This window comes from Bubalus kerabau, chromosome 3 (genome assembly GCF_029407905.1).
Source record: "Bubalus kerabau isolate K-KA32 ecotype Philippines breed swamp buffalo chromosome 3, PCC_UOA_SB_1v2, whole genome shotgun sequence".
Taxonomy (NCBI): Eukaryota; Metazoa; Chordata; class Mammalia; order Artiodactyla; family Bovidae; genus Bubalus; species Bubalus kerabau.
This window is the reverse complement of record NC_073626.1, coordinates 133540499-133568425: the sequence shown is the minus strand read 5'-3', so window position 1 is coordinate 133568425 and position 27927 is coordinate 133540499. Positions and strand designations below refer to the sequence as shown.

Genomic DNA, 27927 nt, shown 5'->3' with positions numbered 1-27927 from the left:
GGTCACTCAGTGATAGATATTATGGCAATTTGAGGTAGTACAAGCTCCCCTGAAGGAACTACAATATTTCAACTTACACAACATACCTTATGGCTGAATTAGGCCCACGGGCTGCCAGTTTACATTAGCATTGGTAATAAAACATGTATATGCTTAGATGTCATGGAAATGAAAGTGAAAATGAAGTCACTCAGTATGTCCGACTCTTTGAAACCCCATGGACTGTAGCTTACCAGGCTCCTCCATCCATGGAATTTTCCAGGCAAAAGTACTGGAGTGGGTTGCCATTTCCTTCTCCAAGGGATCTTCCCGACCCAGGGACCGAACCCAGGTCTACCTGCGTTGTAGGCAGACACTTTACCATCTGAGCCACCTGGGGGGTTGCTCTAGCATACTGACATAATTATGAGCTAGTTGATACAAAGACCACCAAACAGGGACCAAAAACAATGCATTAAACAAGTCTCGAAGAACAGAGTTAACAAATGAACAGCTGGGACCACCATGGTTCCTAATAATAATTTACAAAGAAGTAACTCTTGTAGAACTTATCCTAAGCCCAAAGTAAACCAATCCTTCTGAATGTGTGTTCAGAGCCTTTCCTACAAAGGTGCTCAAGAAGTATTTTTAATCATTAAGAATAACTTCTGGAGAGGGAACAATATGTTACATAGATGTCTACACTCACAATATGTTTCTTTGGCTTTATAATAGAATAGATAGCTGAAACAAATCCCAAACAATTTCACATATTTATTGGGAGGTTATTTTAATCTTCAAATAGTGATGTATATATTTAAGATTTTATGTTGTTTTTGTTCAATTTTTTTCAGGGAAAATTTCATGGAAACCCAATGCACGTAGCTGTGGTTATTTCAAATTGTTTAAGGGAAGAGAGGAGAATATTGGCTGCTGCCAACATGCCTGTTCAGGTAATACTTTCTCCAGTTGCGATCTTTTCACCCAGAACTCAATTTTTCTAAAACAGAAATTCTAATCTTCTTTCCAACCATCTTCTTCTGTCTACATTAATGGTGCTATTATCTGTTCAGCCAATTGGAATCAAGGTCTTGGGATCCTCTGAATAGTTGCTTTTCTCTGCCTTCTTACTGAGATAACTACCAAGTCTTTCCAGAATTTGTTTCTGAAATCTTATCTATACATTCTTTTCTGTTTCCACTGCTCACACTCTGATCTGTGGTCTTATAATATCAGCTGAAGAACAGAGTAACCACTTCCTGGCTAAATTCCTAAGTACCATTTAGGCTATGTTTCTTTCAGCATGTTTATCCTCAGGGACAATCTTGCTCGAAACCCTTCAGTATTTCCCAGTTTCCTACACCACAGGTCCAAACTAGTCTATAAGCAGGAATTTTCTTACAGAAACTCCATAAATACTTCTTGTCTGTTTCAGTGTGCTCTGCCCTGCCATATTTTAGAGTACATTTTATCCCACTATGCTGAAAGAATTCAGAGTCCCCATCAAAGATAAGTAGAAGAGTTAACGAAGGCCTTGGGAATACTCCATTTAAAAAGGAAAGAGCATGTAGATAATCAACTTTCTAAATGTCTTGCTGAGTAATTTAGTGATTCACACTACTGTATTTATTTTTGAAGATCCAAAGTATCTTTTTTTCAACTATTAAAAATTCTCAAATTTGCTTGCTGTCAGTTAATGGTTGTTTCTAGAGAAGTATGAAGTTTTAACAACTTACTCTTATTTTTTAGATGTGAATAAGAATGATATCATCTTTAATTTTAAAATCTAAAGTTAGTAAGTTTCTAAAATAAACATAGTTTGATTCAGTGAAAATTTGGATGAAAATTAAGATTCTATTACTAATATATGATATTTTCATATATTCTCAGTTGTCCTTTTTTGTGGCCCTCTTATCTCTAGTCATTATAAATATATGTGTGAGTGTGTATTGTTTTTGTTGTTCTCTTCACATATCAGGTATCAGCCAAGTTAGAAACATTTATTTGAATAGATGCTTATCAAAATCATTTCTCAAACAATCTTCTAGTACTACATACTACCACAAAAGAAGCACTGGTTTGTAAACTTCAAAGCAATAGACAATATATGGAGATACACACACACACACACACACACACACACACACACACAGAAATAATGGGAGCCAAAATGAGAAAGAGGCAATTTTACAAATCATCTGAAGAATGTGATATAGTTGAAAGAACATTTGATTGAAAGTTAAGGACCTGGGTTCCACTTGAGGTTCTGGGACTCATTTTCTATTTAATCATCACCCTTTCTAACCATACCTCCCTATCCAAGTATAAGGTGAAGGGTTTATGGACATTCTCTCAACTCTAGACATCTATGTAAATGTTATAGCTAAAGAACAAACTCAGATAGGTTATTAGAGTAGCCAAGAAACATAGCTTGGAGTAGCTGGTTAGTCTTTCCATTAATACTTCACCAGGCTAAAATTTTTACATATTCTTTAGTAAACTCTCTTTGTTCCAAAATAAAAATAAATTTCATCCTGGCAGATTCAACATCCCTAATTCTGAATTCAAGTACAACTTAATGTAGTTTCATATCTTATAGAATTTCAAAAGTCACATGGGTCTGATGTAGAAAAACAGGAAAAAAATTTTAACCGTAAAATCATCTGTAATTTCACTGTTCAAAGATAACAAATGATAATATTTTGGTGTATGTGTTCTTCCAGTCACATGTGCTTGAGTTTACATGTCTATACATATATCTAGATATTTATAAGTAAACACATACATACACAAGCAACAAAGATCACAAACATATAGTGTCTTATAATTTGCTCTATTTCTTAATACTGTAACACTACTCGTATGTCCTTAAGGGCTCCCCAGGTGGCTCTAGTGGTAAAGAACCTACCTGCCACTGCAAGAGATGCAAAAGAAATGGATTTGATCCCTGGGTTGGGAAGATCCTCTGGAGGAGGAAATGGCAACCCACTCCAGTATTCTTGCCTGGGAAATCCCATGGACAAAGGAGCCTGGCGGGCTGCAGTCCATAAGGGTCGAAAAGAGTCAGACAAGACTGAAGCAACTGAGCACACATACACGTATGCCATTAAATATTTTTCTACAGCATGGTTTTTAATAGCTGTAGAATATTTCATATCATACTGATCCAGACCTCAGTTCAAAGTATATTACATATACTACATTCATCATAAGCCTGTTTCATCAATATGTTGAAGTTTCAGGGATTTCACTGGCAGTACATGGTTAAGTCTTTGCCTTCCAATGCAGGGGGGTACAGGTTGGGTCCCTGGTCGGGGAGCTAAGATCCCATATGCCTTGCAACCTATAAACCAAAACATTAAAAAAAAAAAGAAGCAATGTTGTAAAAAATTCAATAAAGACTTAAAAAATGGTCCATATCAAAAAAATTTTTTTAATATGTTGAAATTTCCAAACGTTTTTCCAGGGACCTCTGGAGAAATCCTTACAAAGTTCTTCAGTTTCAGAAAGACAGAGGAATGTGGAGCACAAAGTGGCTGCCATTAAAAATAGTGTGCAGGTAAGTGATCTCTTATAGATAGTAGAAAAGACGAGCAGTGGTCCCCGTTCCATGCACCTTTCTCTTCTGTGCCCAAAGTTACTGTGTACAGTAGTCATGGGGTACTTGGTTATAAGATAAATATCTCTCACACGCTATGTTCATATTAGAAAAGATTTCTTTGGGGAAAGCTTTGAACTTCAATTTACTGAAAATTGGAGTCACACTGTCTCCATCAATGAGAAGCCATGTGGCTTCAGGCAAGTAAGTTACTTTACATCTCCAAGCCTCTGCTTCTTCATCTGTAGAAGTAAGGATAACCACTCTAACAAGCTGGTTGGGAGGACTACATGAGATCTAATACTATATGAAAAGCCTTTAGCTTAGATTCTGACATCTTTATGTCTGAGAAGAAAACATCACTAGATTTGGAGAAGAGTAAAAGCAAAAATCTCAAAGACAGAAATGAACAGGATACACAGAGGAGGCATAAATATTTTCTAAGAGGTTCAGAGGAAAAAAATTTAAACTGTATTGTCATATATATCCTTTGATAAAGGAGACTTTAAGCAAAAAGATAGTTGGTGCATTAATACAGAGCTATATGGAGTTAAGTGGATAAAGTATCCATATTATAAAAAAGATGTTAGTAGCATCATTTGGAATTTACTGAGAAATGAGAGACAAGATGCTGAAATTTGCAAACACTCAGGAAGAGAAAATGGAAGAGCAACTTCAGTCTCGTTCTTCCAGAGCCATTCAGTTTTCATGGGAATTAGCTCTTTAGAAATTGTGGTTCTATTTTATATAATTAATCTGGGATATTACTGGAGATTGGAAGCACTAAACAGTGTATTTTGAAATACTGATGATGGATGGTATTGTTTCATTGGCATGATTAATTGCAACAACAGAGTATGTTTTCTTTTGTAAAAAGATGACAGAACAAGACACCAAATATTTAGAAGATCTACAAGATGAATTTGATTACAGGTATAAAACAATTCAGACAATGGGTAAGTTTTTGTTTTGTCTACAATTCCACAAAGGGATATGACTAGGGTTTCTTCTTTCCTGAAATAATTGATAAATTAGTTCCTTTTTTTTTGAAGAGAGGATGCAGGAGAAGAGAATTTAATTTACTTCCTTCTTTTCTCTTCATATAAATATTTATTTTTTACCAACCATTAAAATTATAAAGCTCACGAGAAATAACCCCTATTTCAGAATGGTTCTCCAAAAGCTAAGAACATTTTCCTGTAGAATCAAAATATCATTATCACAATTCAGAAAAGGAATAATAATTGTCTATTATAATCAGGAAATTACTAATATTATCTCTAGGTGAGATTTTTACTATAATTTTTTAAAATTAAAAGTAGAAATGTTATTCACTGTAGGAAATTGGGAAAGTATAAAAAAAGTTACAAATTTAAAAATCACACAAAATTCTGCTATCTAGATATAACACCATCAAAATGTTAGTATATTTTCTTCCAGGCTTTTTCTACATGTTCAAAATACATCCATAGAGATTTATTTACAAAAAAGGAAACAGCTTGCATATAGTTTTTAAATAGTATTTTAAGCTAAACTTTTATTTTACATATTTCCTCATATTAAAAAAATCTTTACACACATAATTTCAATAATTATATAAATATCAAAATGTAAGGACACTGCAATTTATTTCACTGTTTCTTTGTGGTTAAATATTGAGGTTATTTACAATTAGGTGTTTTTAAAGAAATGTAAGGAAAGAATGAGAATATTTACAAAGATCTAAGATTTACAAGTAATAATAGATTGGTCACTTAAAATGCGCTGCAATTAGTGAAACAATTAGAGAAATTTTAATCAGGTCTAGATTAGTTAATAGGATTGTACCAGTGTTAATCTACTGGCTTTGACCATTGTACTATGGTTATGTAAGACATTAGAGGAAGCTGTGTGAAGTCTATATGGGAACTCTATACTATTTTTTGTAACTTCTTGTAATTCTAAAATTATTTAAAAATAATTTTTAAAAACATTATATATAAATTCTTTTTATAGATGATTTACAAAATCATCCTTAACTATTGAAATGCTAGCTTAAAATTTATCTGGAAAGAATAATATGGATGATTGTGATCTAATGCTTATTAACTTCCTATCTAATATTTCAAAGAGAGGATATTAGTTTTTCCTGGTGTAGGTAAGATGTGACATGTTCTCCTGGCACCTTCAGGATGTCTTGACTCCCATGAAATGTTGATTATTATGTTATGATTATAAGTATGTTCATGAATTTGTATGCACAATTATTTGTGTGTACAGTTTTTGTACATGCATAATTGTATGTACAGTTTTTTTCCTTTGGAGAAATTCACACAACACAGGTTTCATCAGATTATCAAAGGGGTCCATGATCTTAAAAAGGTTTAGAACAATTGCACATTTAATCAACTATTACTGTTCATTGAAAGCAGCCTCACTCTAAATTTCATATGTGAACTACCAATTTTATTAATTAGAATGTAATAAAATACATTATAACAATAACATTATTTTTGAACTTATGTTACAATTAGTTACTTTAATATCTTTCAGTACTTCATAAGAAGTATGAAGGATAAAGATGATTATTTTAACACTTAAATCACCAAGTATTTATTTTGTTGGTTATAAGTGAAAGGAAATGTTTTAAGTGAAATGAAAGATACATGGGAAACAAGTTATATCCTTGCTGGTGAAGAATGAAAAGTATTAGCTAATTAAGTTTTGAGTTGATAAAATGCTATCTAAGCAAGAGTTTGCTATACATGGGATCTAGGATTTAGTGAATTTGTGAATTAATACAGCCAGAAATACTTCTTGGAGACCAGTGCTATTTTGTAGAGAAATTTGCCACACATTGTTCAGGAGCCTCTTTTTCACAATTACTGAAGCCCTATCAGTGTTCCAGAGCTTCATTTAGATATATGAACAGTTAGGCCTTCATTTAGATACATGAACAGTTGGTATAGTCACTTACTATATACCAATACGTTTTTAAGTTCAAATTAAATAATATGATGTTTATTGTACTTTTTCCATTTAAGAGGATAAATCATTTGGGGTTTTTTCAGCCAGAGATTTTTCTTAATTTGCAACTCCCACTTCTTCTGGTTTCACTGTGAGTCTAGCTTGTTTTGCAAAGAAAAAGAGAAAGCAAAGGATTTAGTCATTATTAGTTCATGAGACTGTGTATAAAAGTACAGCCCTTACAGGAGATTGAGTCAAGACCTCAGGAGGGGTCAATATGATTTAATTATGGGCACAAAGAAAGGCCCCTTCCTTTCTTACACATGCCTACGAGCCAAAGTCATTATAAATGTAGAGATGATCTAATAAAGAATCCATTATAAAAATGTTTATATCTCCTCTCTCCCAGCCCCTAAAAGGAATATCGTGAAGAAGGGTGTTCTCTCAAATTCTGTAAGATAGAGAGTTCATCTCTGGCATGCTTGGATGTAATCCTTCCTGGCAATATGAGCAGTCAAGGATTTACTTCCAAGCTCATCATTAATGGCCGCATTTCTGCTCTTACATCCTGGATCTTAGGATGGCAGGTTACAGCCAGCTTGGCTTTCAGGACAAAGACCTTTTCCTTGGAGAGGACTCTAAATCTGATCTCTTCTCCTTCACAGATCAGGGTGACAAGAACAGTGCCCTAATGAATCAGGAAGTTTTAACTCTGCAGGAAATGCTGAACAGCCTGGACTTCAAAAGAAAGGCTAGTGAAGAACTCTAATTTGGCCTTTTGTCTACTTTTTTCCTTTTTCTATATCTAGTCCTACTGAAAAGAAGCTCTTTGATTTTATCAGTTCCATTTATGCTGAATGATTTTATCAGTTCCATTTATGCAATGTTTCTAGGAAGAGTATCATACTGTTTGCCATGTTTCTCTACCTAAGTTTACAAAGCAGACTCTCTAGAGTCTATTTATTCTGCTTATGTGGTGCCTGTACTATAGCTACCATTAATTTCAAGAACATTTTACCTAGTTTTTATTTGCCATTATTTCAGACATGACTGTTTTAGTTGCTGTACTTAATATGCTGAGATGGGTTCTACTGTACATGTATAATTAAGATATTACTTGATGACTACTAACATTTTATTGCGGAAATGTGTCCCAGTTTCTATTATGAGAAAGGACGTATTAAATAATTTTGTAGATTTCAGGATAGTCCATTGAATCCTGAACATATTCAATCTCATCTCTTCCCAAGGAGAGGAAGAATATTTTTCTGGCTCAATAAAGTATTTTAAAAGAGGGGAAATATCTCTATTTCAATTCTACCTCTCTTTGAAAAGAAACACAACTGAAATTAGCCAGTTACTGAAATTGATAGTTTATTTCTAAAAGTTTGGCTTCACTTTTTTGTGCAGGAATTTGTGTAAGCACAAATAAATGTAAAATTATTTTCACCCTAAATCAATTATAAACTTAAACAACCATATATCAGATTTTAAATATATAAATATTTAACCCAAGATAAGCTTAATACTTTTATACATAATGAATCTATGCTATACATTTTATGCATGCTGTCTTATTCTACTTTAAATAAGATTTTAAGGAGAAGGGGAACCTCAGAAATAATTCAGTCCATTCACCTGGCTGTATAGATGAGAAAGCAAAGTAAAATGACTTGTTCAAATTTACATAGCCTGTGGCCAAGCCAGGGTAGAAATTCATATCTTCTAATCCTTAAGCCTTTGAAAATTATCCTTTCCCACTATGCTTCCCCAAACCCAGATAAAGTGGTAATAAAAACTAACATGTGTGTGTGGTATAATGCTTGAATCATGTCTGACTCTTTGTGACCCTATGAACTGTAGCTGGGCTAGGCTCCTCTGTCCATGGGGTTCTCCAGGCAAGACTACCGGAGTGGGTTGCCGTGCCCTCCTCCAGCGATCTTCCCAACTCAGGGATCAAACCTGCATCTGTTAAGTCTCCTGCATTGGCAGGCAGATTCTTTACTAGGGCTCTGAGAAGCCCAAAAACTAACACACAGAGGCTCAAATTTTAGTCAGTACATTTAAGAATTAATGCATTAAGATATTTATAAGAATGTAAATTCAATTTATAAATGGCCTTTTAAGAAGCAGATAAATGGCTTTTATGACTATAGGATTCAATATTGTCATAGGAGTTACAAATTCAACATATTTATATTAATGATATGAGACCATTGTGAGATATTATGAGAATGTTAACTGTGATCATGCTTTTTTCTTCATGATGTTATTGAATTGCAATAATTTAATTATTTGAAAAGGCAGTCCTATGGCAAATAGAAGGTAGTATTTGGTAAAATGTTTGGTCAAAATTTTTACCCAGAGTTTTATCTCCCAGGTTAGGCAGGCTGTATTCTAGATTGAATTGTGAGTGACTTTGGTTGTGCGTCATAAGAATCTTCTCAGTAGTCACTTTTGTTTTAGGAAGCCCTGAGTAAGATGACACAGATAGTGAATGAGACGGACTTGTTAATGAACAGCATGCTGGTGGAGGAGCTGCAAGACTGGAAGAGGCGACAGCAAATCGCCTGCATTGGAGGTCCACTCCACAGTGGGCTCGACCAGCTTCAAAACTGGTAAAACGCACTGACTTTAGTTTCTAGTGAAAACCACAGGAAGTACACACACAGCTTCAGTGTCACTGAGCTGGAGAATGCAGGCTTAGACCTCAGTGTCAGTTCATTCAGCTAGTTGATGGCTTATGAGCAGCTGAAACTCTTGAATACAAATAGATGTAATTGTCTAAGTGTTCTGAGTTCCCATTCCTTGGGGGAGAAAAATAAAGCATCTATAGAGATTTATAGAATGCATAAGAATTGCTCATTTTTGCATATATAATATATCAATATGCAGTCTTAAAAGACTCAAATGAATTTTTTTCAAATTATCAATAAATACACTTTCTTGAAGAACATGAGAAACACTGGCTTCAAACACTGTATCTCATTTTTAAAATGTGTATCTTAAGATGGCCACATAAAACTAAGTGTTAGTGATTTGTTTTTATAGTTAAATGACAAATCTCAAGTGGCTAATACAACATGACATCCCCTGCCTGTGTATACATGCACACAATCATGTACAGATATTATCCTTTGTACTAAACAAAGGTTTATAGGGTTTTCCCCTTCATCAGTGCAAAAGAAAATTCTCTGAGTGAAGGAACAATTAGAAAATATAATGGAAAAAGAAGGAAAATTTTTGATTGAATCGAAAATTGCTTTCCAGGGGTACAATCCAATGCGATGAAAACACATATAAGTGGGCACACTTGCACTAAAAGCTCTGCACTTCCAGAACTACGTCTCAAGAAAAGTAACTGGGCTCTTTTTAAAATTTGTTGATTTCCTTGGGGAAATATTTTGATTTGCTGACCTCACTGTTGTTGTGAAAACAAGATAAACAACAAAGGGAGGAATAGAGAGCATAGCAGAAATGGTGCTTATACCAAATTCAGTAAGGGGTTGACAGTTCTTTCTACCATGTTGTGGGGAATAAAGTTTAACTAGAAAGAGCTGCTGTCAGGGCACATGGACTTAGTGTGATGAGACTTCTGCCTCCTCTTAGTTGGAGGCCCCTTCTGTGCGCCTTTCAATCTCCGTCTTTCCCAGACTTCCAGCCCAAGCTGCCACCTCCATTTCTTAAGTGAGATCCAAGGTCCAAAACTCTAAGCAGATAATTTTCTTCAGAAAGATCCATTGACAATCTTTTGGTTAATACTTAGGACTTGTATAAATATATATGGGGGGAGGTCACATTATTTTTTCCATCAGTATACTTACACATAAGATTCTTCATAAAATGTATTTTTAAAGTTTTAAATTTGCTCTCTTTGCCCTTTAGTGAGTACCATCTTTTAAAAATATATATATATGTTTAATAGACTTTTTAAAAAAGATAATTAAAAGGAATTTGGGGGGAGTTTCCTAGTGGTCCAGTGGCTAAGACTCTGTGCTCCCAATGCAGGGAGCCTGGGTTTGATCCCTGGTTAGGGAACTAGTTCCCACATGCTGCAACTAAAGACCCTGTGCGCCACAACTAAGACCCAGTGAAGCCAAATACATAAAAATACTTTAAAAACAAAGGAATTTGAATCCAGACATTCACAAAATTTTCTAAATGATTTCTTGTCTAAAACTGAAGGTAAAAATTTTAAATCATTGAAAACAGGTAACATCTATCAAACATTTTAGAGAAAAACTGAGTTAGGAAAATAAATGTAAAAAACAAGTCACTAATCTAATGGAATTAAATGACTAATTAATTTAATAATTATTTAGTAATACTTGCTAAATAGTTAAAATGGTGCAGTTTAGAAGAAAAAAAACTATCTGCATTTTTCATTGACTGTTCAATAGCTTTACACTGTTGGCAGAAAGTCTGTTCCAACTCAGAAGGCAGTTGGAGAAATTAGAGGAGCAATCTTCGAAAATGACGTACGAAGGAGATCCTATCCCATTGCAAAGAGCACATCTGCTAGAAAGAGTCACCTTCTTGATCTACAACCTTTTTAAGAAGTAAGTCAACACTTTGATCTACACCCACAACTTAAACAAATTGTACATCAACTATACTTCAGCTTAAAAAAAAGAGTAAGTCAAGTGTTATCCATTTAGATGCCTCCTGGCAGCTTCAGTTCTGTGTAGTTGGGAGGACACCCTGGTTTGGTTTTGGTGCTCAGGTGAAGGAATGGGAGAGAAGTGTTAAACAGTGAGCTTTAGGGTGCAGTGAATAAAGCTCCAGAGAGTTCCAGAAACATTTTTTTACTCATCACTGTTTATTCATCAACACTTCTTCCACCACCTAACCCAGTTTTTCGTGAGTCACCATGTTGCCCACCCAAAGTTCATTTTTCATATTTTAGAAAAAAAGATTTCAAGGATTTCTACTCAAGTATCAATACATATTCAAGAAATGAAGGGTGGAGAATATGTTTATGTTTATAAGCTCATCTAAAGAAAAAAAATATTACTGTGTACCAGAAATCCTGATATCTAGGTCAAAAATGGCATGAAATTAACTTTCTACTTGATGTTTATTATGATAAAAAGAGACTGGGGCTTTTATTCTTGACCTAAATGTAATAATTAAAAATTATTTACTGTTGTTATTTAGGGAAATCTTTAGGCATTTCCCATCTCTTGGTAATTATTTATGTGAAGTCTTGGAAAGATTTGAGCCTAACGGGAGTTTGAATGTCTTATAAGTGTAGAAAATTTGGATTTTATAAGAGGACAGCATCCTGTTACTCTGTGGTTTTCAGCCTGTCAATGTCTTCAGTGTTTTCAAATGACACGCTTTATTTCCTTTGACCCCAGCTCATTTGTGGTTGAACGACAGCCATGCATGCCAACCCACCCTCAGAGACCGATGGTACTTAAGACTCTCATTCAGTTTACTGTAAAGCTAAGGTAGGCAGAATGTATTCTATTGTTTCATATTTATGGTGCTACGGCCACTGTAATTAAGGCTCATTTCTTTCAATGTGGCTTTCATGCAACTATTCTTTATTGAGTGACACCTGCATGCCCAGCTATGGTAAATTAAATACCCACAGAAATATTAAGGTGAGAGCCCTACTTATAAAGAGTGGAACAATGAAGATGAGGGCATGAGAGTTATTAGCATAAAAGTATGAAATGACAATTTCGGATGACATGGGATTAATTGCTCAGAAGATTGGCTTGAGAGAAGACTGGGGAGCCTAGAGGATGCTTGTGGTCACTGTGAGGAAGGACCTTGAGGGAAGAGCAGGGGTGTGAGAGTGAAACTGTTAGACATAAGGACTTTCTAAAATAAGGAGTCACTGTTCTATAAGCATGGGGAGCAGGAAAAGAGAGAATTGAGAAGACAGATTGGGACAGATTGTAGAAGGTTTGAATATCCTATCCAGGGGTATTCTTTACCTGTGATCACCCAGAAGCTACCTTATTGAATTTTCCATGAAAACTCTCAACACCATGATTTTCAGCACATCCTTATTATGTACTTGATTTAAAGAGAAATGATTATGTTGTTGCTGCTTTATCTATGTATGTGATTCTTTTCATTTTCATGAGCAAACTAACACATACAGTTTTCCTAATGACATTTTTAAAATAATGAGTTTGACTTCAGACTTTCAAAGATTTTCATCATGCCTCAATCTCCAAGTCCCAAAGCTTTAAATTCCTAATCACTAGGTCATCTCTGGAAAGCTGAAATTCCAGACCAGTACAAGAGGTTGTGATGCCATGGTAGATGGTAGTTAAGATCCCATGATAGCATCCTGGGTCACAGATCGCTATTAAAACTCCATTTTTAGTTCAGTTTCATTTTATCGAGACATATTGACATACAACACTGTGTAAGTTTAAGCATAAAGACTTGATGTGCATAAACGGCGTAATGATGATTACAATAAGTTTAGTTGACACCCATCACCTAGGAACTTCATTTTTTAAAGGAAGGTATTTGTCTTTCATTTGCATTTCGGAAACCCTACTTGAAATTCTGAATCATTTCCTTTGTGTGAATTTGCACCACAACACTAAGAAACAAAAATAAAAGGCAGAAACCAGGTTCCTTTTTAAAATTTTCTAATTTTCAAATGTATTCCTTTCTCATCCCCACATCTTTATACAACCCAGAAAATTGTAACACTAAAGGGAAATAGGATAGAAGGGTGGTACATATATCCTGCTTTCCCTTGAGACACCCATATATGATATATTCAGTCCAAGATGTTCTCTGGGGCAAAAGGGAAGATGAGTAGAGATTGCTCAACAAAGAACTCTGAGTGGAAGAGGTCCTTGAATGGGCATCACCTGGCATGTTGTTCAAACTGACTGCCAGAGGCATAGACCATTAGTCCCTGGCAAGGGTATTCTGCCCTCCTCTTCCATCTAACTGTTCAGTCCCCATTCTTCTTTTCTGTGCCCAATTCCCTCACTGTCTTGACAGCTGATCCTTTACTTGGTATTTAAGATTTTTTCCTAAAACCCCACTCTACCAAAACATTCCATCGTCCTATTTCAAAGGAAAGAGGTGACACGGGACTCCCTTTTGTCATCAGCACTTAACAGTGAGCCAGATCCTGATACAGGATAGAGAGGAAGGCAAAAAGGGAAATCATTTCATCTTACTTCATATGACTTCCTCACTACCAGCAGCTATATTCAGTTCAGTCAGTTCAGTCGCTCAGTCGTGTCCGACTCTTTGTGACCCCATGAATTGCAGCACGCCAGGCCTCCCTGTCCATCACCAACTCCTGGAGTTTACTCAGACTCACGTCCATTGAGTCCGTGATGCCATCCAGCCATCTCATCCTCTGTCGTCCCCTTCTCCTCCTGCCCCCAATCCCTCCCAGCATCAGAGTCTTTTCCAATGAGTCAACTCTTCTCATGACGTGGCCAAAGTACTGGAGTTTCAGCTTTAGCATCAGTCCTTCCAAAGAAATCCCAGGGCTGATCTCCTTCAGAATGGACTGGTTGGATCTCCTTGCAGTCCAAGGGACTCTCAAGAGTCTTCTCCAACACCACAGTTGAGAAGCATCAATTCTTCGGCACTCAGCCTTCTTCAAAGTCCAACTCTCCCATCCATACATGACCACTGGAAAAACCATAGCCTTGACTAGACAGACCTTTGTTGGCAAAGTAATATCTCTGCTTTTCAATATGCTATCTAGGTTGGTCATAACTTTCCTTCCAAGGAATAAGCATCTTTTAATTTCATGGCTGCAGTCACCATCTGCAGTGATTTTGGAGCCCAGAAAAATAAATTAGTCTGACACTGTTTCCCCATCTATTTGGGACCAGGTGCTATGATCTTCGTTTTCTGAATGTTGAGCTTTAAGCCAACTTTTTCACTCTCCATTTTCACTTTCATCAAGAGTCTTTTTTATATTATCATATCCCAAACCCCAAAACCAATTCTGGCAGGATTTTTAAGAAATCTTGATACATTCTTTTTGTTTTGTTTGGGTTGTTTGTTATCTACGATTATATTTCTCTAATGTCAATCAGTTGCTTATCACCATTCTTTAAATTTCATCTGTTTAGCTGGACTTCTTCCTTTGATTTATCTCCATGTCTACTCTGCTCCTTCCTTAATCTTCATTATGCCAGTTTCTCACTGCCTGGGGCTGTGCTGGGTTTATATAAGAAGCTCAATGCAGCTGAGTGAATAAACAATGTTTGGGATGAGTGTATACGTAAATGAATGAGTGAGTGAATGACTGAATGAATACCTCTGAAACTGAACTGAACCTGCAGAGAGGTTATGTCAGAGGTATAGCTTAGAAAATTGGGGGAAAGCTAAGGAGACATCTGAAGGAATTCAAGGAATTGTTATTTTGACCTTTAATCATTTATTTGTGTGAAGTTAGGTCTTTTTCAGTTATAAAATTTTTGCTGTCACTTACATGTAATATCTTTAAAGTCTGCAAATGCATTTGAAGTGGAATTTTCCATATTCTATCAGTGTCCTAGTCTTTCTCAGTATTTTACCATAAAACAGTTATCAAAACATTTAGTTTTACTAAGCTTACAATTTTTTTATAATATGAGAATTAAATGAATCCACATAAATAGATTTACAAAAGTTTTTTCTTTTATTTATATGTCTAACCCAAATTTAGGCATTAGCCAAAATATATAGCTATTTTTCTGATCTAGCCAATGCATTATCCAACATACATCAACTAAAGCAATATGGACATACTTTCCAAATATGTGTTTTATTAAGTGGGTGATGTCAATATTAGTAAAACGGCAAAGTAAAGAGGAATTGACATTTTTAAAACACACTAACATAAGACTCGAAATAATGTGAGCTTGATTTATATATATTTGGCATAAATATATTTAAATCTTTAAATATAGAAAGGCTTTTAGCCATGAAAATTTTTATCTTTAATTCTTTATGTATTTTTTCCAGACTGCTAATAAAATTACCAGAACTAAATTATCAGGTAAAGGTGAAAGCATCAATTGACAAGTAAGTTTCTAATTTCATTTTGAAACATGAAATTGTAAGACTTTTTAAGAAGAATTGTCCTTATTTTATAGAATAATTTTTAACTTTTAAATTTACTTCTCTAACATTATATATCAATGTACTTCAATATTTGACTTTAAAGTTCAAACATTTAACAGAACTCAGATGAAGACTGACTTTATAAATTTTACTATAAAGACATGAAATGAAATTTTATATATTATCCTCATCCTCTAAAGTAGCATAGAAAAGTCTTTTTTTAGATCTCTTAAATAACTCATTTTAAAGAATCTTCTTGGTTTTACAGGAATGCTTCAACTCTAAGGTAAGACATTTACTTTAGAATTTTTTTGTTGTTCCCATAAATACATTTTTACCTGAGACCATTGTAAATAGCTAAGATTTCCTCTCTAGCAATCGAAGATTCGTACTTTGTGGAACTCATGTCAAAGCCATGTCCATTGAAGAATCTTCCAACGGGAGTCTCTCTGTAGAATTTCGACATTTGGTGAGTTAAGCAGTGAAATGACCCAAGTTCCCCCCACCCCTCCAAATCAGACACATCTAAACTAATAGAGCTTATAATTTAATGTGTTTTGTTCTTTAGTGTTTCTTATGTGAATTAAGGATCGTATTGAAAAATAAAACATGCCATCTTTGAAGAATTAAAAGTGGTAAAAAAAAAAAATTGAACCTTAACTCAGAAGGTCTGATTTCCTAACAATGGTGATGTTGTACCTAAATATATGACTTAATTAAATAAATGTCAAACAAATATATGTCAAAATATTTTGGTCATGATGACAGAGATAATATGTCTTAAAGTAGATAAGCATTCCTGGCTTCATTTTTAAAATCTCCCCAATTGATACCCAATAACCAGTACTCCTGCCTGGAAAATCCCATGGACGGAGGAGCCTGGTGGGCTGCAGTCCATGGGGTCGCTGAGGGTCGGACACGACTGAGTGACTTCACTTTCACTTTCATGCATTGGAGAAGGAAATGGCAACCCACTCCAGTGTTCTTGCCTGGAGAATCCCAGGGATGGGGGAGACTGGCGGGCTGCTGTCTATGGGGTCACACAGAGTCGGACATGACTGAAGTGACTTAGCATACAATGGCAGGTCTGGCTAAAATCTCTGTCATTTTAGGAGGATTAGCTTGGGGAAATAGGATGGTTTTAGGTGTGAGATGCACACAGTTGGCCTTGCATTTCTAGAAAGCTTCTGACCCAGCCTCATCCTGTTACTTCTTGTTTTTACCACCTCCTCTTAACCTAGACTTCTCTTCCTGCTTCCTTTCTAATTCTTTGCATAGTTCTTAGATTCCCAAATACCCTATTGCTGTCTAGCCAAAAACATGTTACCCACCTGGCTTATTAGCATTGAGAAGGTACCTCACCTGAATGTTGGGACACCAGTGAAGCAGCCTCAAAAGGTTTACTTTCTAAAAGATAAAATTTATGTTAACAGAAAGATAGCTGCATACAAAAATTTATACTGGTGTTCAATTTTTATTTTGTTTTCGTGTGAATCCTTGAATCCCTCTGTATGAGACTGCTAAATCAATTAAATGTAATGATGAGTGATCATACATATACATTCTTATAACTAGCACTCTTTTTGCTTCAATTCAATTCCTATACTCAAGAAACTTTAATAATGGCCAATGTTTGCTAATAAGTGAAGCCATAAAAGGCTTTTAATTTAGAGATACCTGTCTCCCAAAAGAGTCATTTGAAAAAGGAAGGACAAGAAACATACCAAAAAGTGGTCGAGTCTGTATTCCAAGAAGGATAAAATATAAAATAACAAAACTTTAGTTTGCATGATGCTTTTCTAGTTGCAAAGCATTTTCACATATATTACCTTTTATATAATACCTTCAGAGAAGGCAATGGCACCCCACTCCAGTACTTTTGCCTGGAAAATCCCATGGATGGAGGAGCCTGGTAGGCTGCAGTCCATGGGGTCTCTAAGAGTTGGATACAACTGAGCGACTTCACTTTCACTTTTCACATTCATACATTGGAGAGGGAAATGGCAACCCACTCCAGTGTTCTTGCCTGGACAATCCCAGGGACGGGGGAGCCTGGTGGGCTGCCGTCTATGGGGTGGCACAGAGTCGGACATGACTGAAGCGACTTAGTAGTAGTAGTAGTATATAATACCTTTCATCACTTTTTAATACCAAAGTAAATATGGAAAATCAGCAAAGCAAAATTTTAAAAATTAAAAACCACCTATATGATCCCAACACCTTGACATAACACTATTGACATCCTTATTTTTACATTTTCATTCATATATATATATATGTATATGTGTGTGTATACATATATAGAGAGCTCCCCTGGTGGCTCAGACAGTAAAGAATCTGCCTGCAGTGCAGGAGACCTGGGTTTGATCCCTGGGTCGGGAAGATCCTCTGGAGAAAGGAATGGCTACCCACTCCAGTATTCTTGCCTGGAGAATTCCAAGGACAGAAGAGCCTGGCGGGCCACAGTCCATGGAGTCACAAAGAATCGGACACGACTGAGCAACTAACACTTTCACTATATAATATATATACGTATATATTCTTTTTTTAAGTGGATCAGATTGTACACATTAATTATTTTTCCATCCTATTTTCCCACTGACTAGTCTATGTAATGAACATTTTGTGTCTTCTCCTCTCATGGCATTTAGTAGCTTACCACGCCATGTGCATACTGGCCTGTGTCTATTTCCCCAGGCCTGTGTGTTAGACGTGATTTCATAGGCATTGAGAATCATCATGGCTTAGCTCAGATGATACTTTCCAGGTACAGAGGAGTGCTGAATATATTCTAAAACATCGCAATATTTCCTCTTTCAAAATGTGGCTGAAAAACAGTCTTATACCGGCTTGCTCCCTTATCTCAATGAAACTTCCTGAAGTGGCATCCCATGAGATGAAACAGAAAACTCTTTCTGTTGAATCTGGGCAGCTATGTTAGGTTTCAGTGTGTTAGAAGACATCTGGCTTACTGTTCTAGAAGTCAAAATTCTGACTGAGAAAACTGCTATAATAGGTACAACCAACTTGGTATTTAGCAGATAATGCTTCTCCATCCAAACACTGTTGTTTCCTCTTCCACAGCAGCCAAAGGAAATGAAGTCTAGTGCTGGAAACAAAGGAAATGAGGTAGGAAATGTTTTCTCCGAAGGAATTTTTCTAGGAAATAATCTTATAATGTCTTATTTTTACAAAGCTCATGAACAGTATGAAAAGGCAAAAGCTCTTAAACTGCCCTTTATATTTTTATATAAAATCAAATTCATGTTTCTCTAATTACAAATGTAAAACTTGATAATTGCCAACTGTATAAGAAATTTTGTTTTAAAAAAAAAGAGCATAGAAATTGCATATAACATCCTCCTAAGAAAACAACTATTAATGTTCTGGTTCACATCATTGTAGACTTTATATGTATACATTACTTTAAATGTATATATACACACAATTTTTCATAACCTGCTTTTCATCACATAGCAATGTGAAGTGAACAGTTTTCCATAAACTTACTCTTGGAGGACATGATTTAAAGTGGTTGCATTGTATTGCTGTAATTTCTTTAGTCAGTTCATTATTTTAGAATATCATAATGTCACTCATTTTCCACAGGTAAGAGGTAAGTCTTTGAACATCATGACCCAGTATGTGAAAATCACAAGTGAAAAACAGTTCTATTACTTGATGGTATCAATTACTTTACTCGTATATCTAAGGTTGGCACTTCAGTGGATGAATCGATTAAAAGAACAAACTGATGCAGCCCAGGTGTTCGAGTTTATCAGTAAATAATAGAGTTGCCAAATCCTGAATTGGAAGTGGCTTTGGGAATCATCTATTTAGTTGACCTAGATACTAGGGCAATGGCAACCCACTCCAGTACTCTTGCCTGGAAAATCCCATGGACAGAGGAGCCTGGTAGGCTGCAGTCCATGTGGTCGCTAAGAGTGGGGCATGAGCGACTTCACTTTCATTTTTCACATTCATGCATTGGAGAAGGAAATGGCAACCCACTCCAGTGTTCTTGCCTGGAGAATCCCCGGAACGGGGGAGCCCGGTAGGCTGCTGTCTATGGGGTAGCATAGAGTCGGACACCACTGAAGTGACTTGGCAGATACTAGGGCATTTCTCTATGCCCTACGTATTTGGAATTAGAAAGCCTGGGCTTGAGTCCAGTAACTGTAAATATGTTTACAGTTACTGAAACTGTAAATATGTTTACAGTTTCAGTTACAGTAACTGAAAATATGACCCTTGGCAAATGATCTAATAGAGAAATATTGCATTTTTTTTCCTCTAAGAGATAGGAGTCATAATGCCCAATGCTCCATGTGCAGAGAAACTGCATGTGTAAGACCACTTACATGATGCAGTTAGAAAGCAACGAGGCTTATTGTGGTGTGATTGGTATGGATTAAATCTCCTGGCTTTAGTGTTACAGCTCTATGAGAAATTTCTTCAAATTATTTGGAAGAAAATACACTTTATAAATCCAGCATTCAATTAGTCAATCTAGCCCACCCCACAAAACCACAAAGATCCATCGCAACAGTTTTCATGCTCTACATTTTTCCCTTCCAAGAATTCTTCATTATCTTACCCATGTCTTAAAGTTCTTTTGCCAGATATCACTGCTCCACCAAGGATGAGCTAAGCTTTCTTCCCAAGGTACAACCTTGGCTTACAGCAGACTGTCAAACAGGTTTCTCAGCCCAGATACAATAGGAACAAAGCTTTTGAGTTTAAGAATATTCTAGTAAACCAAACAAATAGGGGTTATTCTTCCCACCTTATAGAAATCCATAAAGGTTTTCCAAACTTCCTAATTAAAACATTAGCATATTATAAATAAAAGTCTGTTTCGCAAATCTCCTTGGAATTTTCACCAGTTGCAAACAGCATTTCATGCAGTGACCTCTCTGAATAGCATTTCCTAAGTCTGAATAGACTAAGCACAATGCTTCTAAACTCTTCTTAAGGAAAACAAATCAAGTGGGAATAAATTAAATAGTTGAATTCTTCAGTACTTTGTCATCTTTGTGAATGTAAAATCAGAATCTACTTGAATTTCTCTAGAGACAGAGATCTAAGTAAATCAGCTTCCACTATAGAAAAACAATGTCTCATTAACACTGCCTATTTATCTCATTTTGAATTTATTTCCTCTCATTTTCTGATTAATAACAAAATCATGCAGTTATAGCAGAATGATTTTTTCCCCCCCCAAGTTTGCCGGAACTGGATAATTTTATTTTAAGCTGTTCTTTGAGCTCCCCCTGTTGACAGAATTTTAATATGACTCCTCGGTACATTCAAAACAAACCATAGACTTGAATGCTGTTTTATGTGCTATAGGAACCACTGAAAAGTCACACAATATATGCAGTGGATTCAGAAAGATGAGATGGGAATCAGGAGCTTGGCCAAACTTAGGGGTGACAAAAGGAAAGTCAGGAAAGAGTGGGGGAGGATCTGGTGATTAAGTGGGATTCACAAAGTCATGGGGCCAGGAATTGCAGTAACCAAAATTTAGGGAGAACAGGAAGCCAGGATGTTATAACCTCATTTTCAAATTTCAAACAGTAGCTGTTGCTTATCGCTTATCTATGTACCTGCAGCAGGAGTTCATAGCCTGATAAGGACTAATTTTACAAATCCTTGTGTGGCATTTACTCTGTATCGCACTGTCTAATAGCTTTGCTGGCATTGACTGATGTAACTCTCTCAACTGTGCCAGGAAGTAGAGACCATTAGTGTCATACTTATTTTGGCCAGGGAAACTGAGGCACTGAGCACTCGGGCTTAGATTCAAACCTCAGCAATCTGGCTCCTGGGTCCATGCTTTTGGCCACTGTGCCACCCTGCCTCTGGTGGGGCACACCTTCCCTGGGAGAGGCTGTGATGGTTGACATTCGCTTTGACCTCTTTAGCTCATCACACCTACCCACCCGCCCACACACACCCACCCACCCCCACACACACACCTACACACATGCACAGAGGCCATGATGGTTGACACTCCACTTTGACCTCTTATCACACACACACATATATAGAGGCCATGATGGTTGTCACTCTGCTTTGATCTCTTTATTCACACACACACACACACACACACACACACACACACACACACAGACTATGATGTCACTCTGATTTGACCTCTTTATCTCATCACACACACACACACACACACACACACACACACACACACACAGAGGCCATGATGGTTGTCACTCTACTTTGACCCCTTTATCTCATCACACACACACACACACACACACCCCCAATTTGCTGGGATTCCTATAAGATCTCTGCAGGTTTGTGGGGAGCATCTCATTCTTTCCTCTGTTTAAGCTACTGTTTTCCTCACTTTACCCACCTGCTCAGAAATCATGTAGCTACCTCACACCAGAATCCTTACAAAGTTTAGAAGAATTTAAAAATCATGCTTTCCAAGAAAACTCTCGCTGCTCCTGTATCTCCTGTGCACTTTGGTACAGTAGTGGAACCAGCACTGCTGATGGCCCTGCCTCTTACAGGCAGCTGACCTTGCACCAGCCACTTTACCTCACTGACTCCCAATTTCCTTAACTATAAAATGGTTTCATGTTCACCTGCACTTCATAGGGTTGTTGTGAGGACCAAACAGGATGAAGCGTGTGAGAGTCAACTGCAATGCACTGTGCAGCTGTCTGCCATGGGCTTCTTGATCAGCCACCAGGCTGCCCCCTCTGTAACAGGTGCGGAAATGACTCTAAAGGTGGTTCCTGGCTTAGGATAAACTATGAATCCCTAACATCCCTTCTCTGCCAGGTGCTCTGCTGGAAACATTCCCTTTAAGGGCCACTGAGCATGTTCCTCTTCTGGCTCCAGGTCCATGAAACCTCAGACCACTATGTATATACACCCCTTTTATAGGCTTGCATGTCTACTCCCAATGCCTGCTGCCTTACAACTTCCCCAACCTGGTCCTCTTCTCCTACTTTAGAGAGGTTAGATTGAATACTCATTAAATGATTGAGAACATACCATGACAGTTTCCTCAAGACTGCCAATCCAAACCTCTTTAGAACTTCAGCGCCCTCTGGCATCTGACTCTGAGATCATCTGGGAAGAAGTGACCTGTTGGGAGGTGCAGGGGGTCCTGGCAGGAGCACAGGGTGAAAGAAGGAAGTTGCACTAGACACATGCTGTCCCTAGATGGCTAGGAAGACCAGTGGAGTCCCCTCTTTGGTTTTGGTTTGGTGAACTGTGGAGCTCTGGACTTCCCACCCCTATTTCAATCAATCAGTCCTATTTTAAGTATTTTACAGATAGGGGCCCAGGTAGGAAATTTACTTCTAAGAACATGTTCCAGGGTTAAAAAAAGATTTTAGAACCATTAGACTGCACAATCTCTGAAGCTCCTTTGACAAAGATTCTATAATCTTCAGAAGTGCAGCAGAGAATCGGGTCATTTTTCAAAATGCATTTAATTTAAAGGATTTGCTTTGGAATGAGGAATCTGTTGACATGCTGTCACAAATTCAAGGTTTGCAATTACTGCTTCTTTCTCCCACCTTTGTTCTTTCCTTGGAATAATCATGCTGAAGATAAGATTCCATCATCTAGCAAGTTGCCAAACTTGGTGAAAACTTCAGTCTATCTCTATAAAATAAACACTCCAAGGAAGCAGGCTTTCCTGGAGGTCCTAAGATCTGGCTTGAGAGTGATTGTTGAAATGGCAGAAACTGTTTGAACAGGGAGGCTGAAATTGCAGTCTCTTGAGTTTGTTCTGTCAGTAGGCTTTAACTGATAAATGACAGTTTTAGCCACAGACTGAGGTGTTAGGTAATTTTGTTTATGTGGTGGAAAGTCATGAAGCACAAAGAAGCTATTAGTAAAGCCTGGCTGACTTGAGTTTCATTTAACAAAATAGCCAAACAGATGTTCTTTCAAGGTTCAGTGTTCTCAAACACAGATCCACCACTCACACTCCAACTGGCTCAAGCATTTTCACAGGAAGTTGATTGCCTTCTGAACTAATTTAAGTAGTTGCAATGCTTTTTAAAGACAAAGATTGGTGCACAAATAACACTAGAAACATAGGTTTTTTTGGCAATATCTTCAGTATAGTCCCTTTATTTTATGGATTGAGAATTAGTTGTTGCTTTACATTTATTTCCTATGATTCTGTGATTAAGGTCTCTCTCTCATATGACTGTACCATTGTTTCCCCTCTTATTATTGTTTCCCTGGATCTAGGCCAGGGCCTAACACATGATAGGGACTCAGCAAATACTCATTAAGCGAATGGATTATTGCAGTTGTTTTCTATTCCACATAGTTTTCCATGAGCAACATTATCATAGATTATGGCTTGTTAAGAGATGAGCAATATAAACAACAATGTCCTACTCTATTGGGGACTTCCCAGGTGGTGCAGTGGTAAAGAACCTGCCTGCCAATGCAGGAGACATAAGAGACATGGGTTCAATCCCTGAGTCAGGAAGATCCCCTGGAAAAGGCCATGGCAACTCACTCCAGTATTCTTGCCTGGAGAATCCTATGGACAGAGGAGCTTGGCTGGCTACAGTCCATAGGGTCGCAAAGAGTTGGACGTGACTGAAGTAACTTAGCATGCATGCACAGAGGTAACAAAAAGAATATTGTGACATCTATACCTGCCTTTCGTTAGGTTCCATATATTTTCCTAGGTGGAGCCCTGGTCAGGTTGTTTAGCCAGTTTTTCAGTTTCTTAGCAGATTATCCAGTGGGTGCTTTTCTTTAAAAGTGCAATACATTCAATCCAGTTATATCATCAATGTCATTAATATAAATATCGTAAATATGGATATTTTAAATCTATTATCATCTCAGATGGTTGAAATAGCTTTTAATACAAACATTAATGGTCCATCTTGTCTATGATATTTTCACAGTCTGTAAGGAATGGACCCTGGGAATGTGAGATTGAATAGTGTCTCTAGCTTGGACTGCACTGATAAAATAATAAAGACTATGACTGGTGGCCGTGCAAGCTTGGAAAGTTAATGACACTATCTTCTGTCAGAGCTGCTCTCCTCCAGTCCTGTATATTGTTGATACACATGTTGAAGCTGATGTCAGCTTCTTTGTTGGATTTCATTCTAAATGTACCTCACGGTTGCATCAGAAGTTTAAAGCAAACACTGGAAATTAGTTTGAATCTGTATGTAAACCTCTCACCATCCACATTACAGTTCAACAAAGTAATATTTAAAGTACAGCGTCTTCTTCCAAAGTTAATGGACAACCCTGTGTGTCACTGCTCTGTAGAGCCCTGATTTCTCACACTTTGAGGGACTCTTGCCCTTTGGACCAGTGAGCACACAAGTGCCATAACCCAAATGTGTGAGGGAATTATATTGATGATGAATTGTTATTATACACACACATACACACACATTTAATTAAACAAATTAAACTACAGAGACTAGAATGAAGGAGGGATAAGAAATCCAAAGGCTCCCTTTGGCAGTCCTCCCATTGTAGCCCTCCCTACAGAGAGAGATGTCTGGGTAGTCAAGGCCATGTGCTCACCAGAGCCCAGGGCTTCAGGATTCCCAGCCCAGAAGACCTCAAGCCCACTTTCAGGGCTGTTCAGGCCTTTTCCCCAGGTCTGCTCTCTCAAGCACTGATGAAACCATCAGTGCAAACATTTCCAGGCATGAGGAGAGGCCTCAGGGCCACACTCGTCAGGTCAGCCCCTCACTGAGGTAGAAGAAAGAAGGATGGGAAGTGGTCCCAGGTCATGCTCTCCCCAGGACAGCGTATTTCAGCAGGACTTTGAGGAGTTAAAACCTGGCCAGTGAGGTCATGTGAAAGCTTAGCTGTTGAGGCAGGAGGCTAGCCCATATTTTAATGTTTGTTAACTTGATTTATAAAGGCTAAATATTTAGACATATGGTATGTGGTCTCCCTCTGTGCGCTTGCCTCAGGCCTCTCAAATGTTCTGTTCAAATCTACAAACACAGGCTTGTATCCTTTCCGCCACTGAACTCAGTGAGAATGTGAGTGGCACCCGTTAGTGAACATGGGCTTGTGGATTCTTCTGTTGTCTCACTTTGCCTAGTGTAAATACCTCCTCCCAGAGGGCAGTGAGATTTTCTGTTGTTTAAAAAAAAAAAAATGTGGTTTTTCTTCAACTTGGTGCCTAAACATGACCATTTCATCTCATGGTCAATCAAAGGAAGAACAATTTAGTTCTACATAATAAGTAAATTGGGGGAGGGGGCTGGTTGTTTGGTGTGTTGGGAATAATTTTAGGGGTGGTCTAAGAGAATTGTCAAAAGAATTTTCAATAACATAACTTTCTACTAATCCGTAAGAAGCAGTCTCACTGAGTCAATCTAACCACCTCCAGGCACTGGAAGGTACCACAATGCTCTGGCCCAAGGGAAAGAGGAGTTTTTAATTTTCTATTTCCTTCTCAGTAACAAATTCTATTTTAACATTCCTCCTGGTAGGCTGCAGTCCATGGGGTCGCTAAGAGTCAGACACGACTGAGCGACTTCACTTTCACTTTTCACTTTCTTGCATTGGAGAAGGAAATGGCAACCCACTCCAGTGTCCTTGCCTGGAGAATCCCAGGGACAGGGGAGCCTGGTGGGCTGCTGTCTATGGGATTGCACACAACTGAAGTGACTTAGCAGCAGCAGCAACAGCATTATCAATAAAATCTTCCTCATGTAGTTGTCATTCATATCATCATATTAGAACTTTTTTTTTTTAATTTAACACAAAAGGACTCCAGCTTGTTATTAACTATATTCAGTAGCAAGAGCTCCCTTTCAGAGCTGACTCAGCCACCCACAACCCCACCCTGACTTTTCTAATCTAGATAATTCCACTTCTGCTCATATGTTCCCACAGGACTTATTTTTTAAATCGTTTAAGCTTTCTATATCATCTCCAATTTTTCTACATCCCTTTTGAGACTAAACACAATGTGGATACATCACATTGAGAATAATTGCCTCATAAATTCCACCTGGGGTTCTTGTTAAAATGCAGAATCTGGTTCAGTAGGCCTGGAAAGAGGCCAGAGAGGCTATTTTTCTAACAAGCTCTTAGATGATGGCAGTACCGCTGGTTCTGGGCATACAGCAAGTTTCTGTCAGATTTCATCCTGGGAAAAACAGCAATTTCTGTTCCACTCCTTCCCACTCCAAACCCACTCCTCAGAGGTGATCACTTTTTGAGCTCTAAATATTATGTTAAGAACATACTGATATTTCTTGATATTTTTGTTTATATACTTCTGAATTATTCCTAGAAAAAGATTAAGCTGTGGCTCTCTTTTTTAAAAACTTTTTATTCTACACTGCAGTATAATTGATTAAGGGCTTCCCTGATGGCTCAGATGGTAGAAGCATCTGCCTGCAATAGAGGGGACCTGGATTCAATCCCTGAGTGTTGCGTTAGTTTCAGATGTACAGCAAAATGATTCAGTTATACATATACATATATCTATTCTTTTTCAAATTCTTTTCCTGTTTAGGTTGTTATGTAATATTGAGCAGAGTTCCCTGTTGTGTACAGTAGGTCCTTGATGGTTATCTATTTTAAATTAAGCTATGGCTCTTAAATACCAGCTCTTCATACATATGAAGTTCACCCATTTTTACAATATTATTGTATAGCATTTAGTTTATTTAATATATTCAGTGTTTGGGGTTACAATAGTAACAGGTAGATAAAACAAATTGATTAAGTAAAAAGTCTGAGGCAACTAATAAGTCCAGGGAAAACTAAAAATAATATAAGAATGGAAATGCAATCATACTGTTATATGGTTCAGCTGTTAACATTTTTTATATAATCATAGTAATGTAAGCACTGGATGTATTAACTAACCAAAACCCCACCAGGGTCAGGGAAGTTGGGAACCTCATTGCCTAGGCTGAGGCTAGTAACTACCTGTCCTGTTCAGCCCTCACTCTCCAGCTTCTGGGGGCTCAATGCTTCCACCCCTGGTTCTGAAACACACAGCCCCTAACTGCCACCCTTGCTCCACACTCCCCTAGATTTCACTCCCAGACCTAGGTTGCAGTTTTATTTTATTGGAAAGTAAACAAAACCCCAGTTGTTACTTTTATTGAAGTTTCTGGAAGAAGCTGAGGAAAGTACATATTTTTCCCACTTAACCATGTTTAACCGTGTTTGATATTGCTTTTAAAAAATCCATTATGATACTGACTTGTTTTTGTTATAGCTACACACATCTGGCTTTCTTTTGTTAATAGCTGATAAGTCAAAAGGACAAATTTCCAAAAGTAAAAATAAAGAGCAACTTATCTGGATTTCAACTCATGAAAATATGCTAG

General features: G+C 37.2%; 1 protein-coding gene across 1 annotated transcript in view; it reads left to right on the top strand.

Annotated features, from left to right (window-relative positions):
* The window catches only part of STAT4 (signal transducer and activator of transcription 4), a 105149-nt gene that overhangs the window by 60582 nt on the left and 16640 nt on the right, over nucleotides 1-27927 (top strand). The window contains exons 4-14 of the mRNA XM_055572955.1: nucleotides 834-932; nucleotides 3446-3538; nucleotides 4455-4533; nucleotides 7189-7274; nucleotides 8990-9141; nucleotides 10924-11082; nucleotides 11884-11976; nucleotides 15482-15541; nucleotides 15849-15866; nucleotides 15956-16049; nucleotides 18665-18709. Coding sequence (XP_055428930.1) covers nucleotides 834-932; nucleotides 3446-3538; nucleotides 4455-4533; nucleotides 7189-7274; nucleotides 8990-9141; nucleotides 10924-11082; nucleotides 11884-11976; nucleotides 15482-15541; nucleotides 15849-15866; nucleotides 15956-16049; nucleotides 18665-18709 — 978 coding nt within the window. The remainder of the gene's footprint in view (nucleotides 1-833; nucleotides 933-3445; nucleotides 3539-4454; nucleotides 4534-7188; nucleotides 7275-8989; nucleotides 9142-10923; nucleotides 11083-11883; nucleotides 11977-15481; nucleotides 15542-15848; nucleotides 15867-15955; nucleotides 16050-18664; nucleotides 18710-27927) is intronic.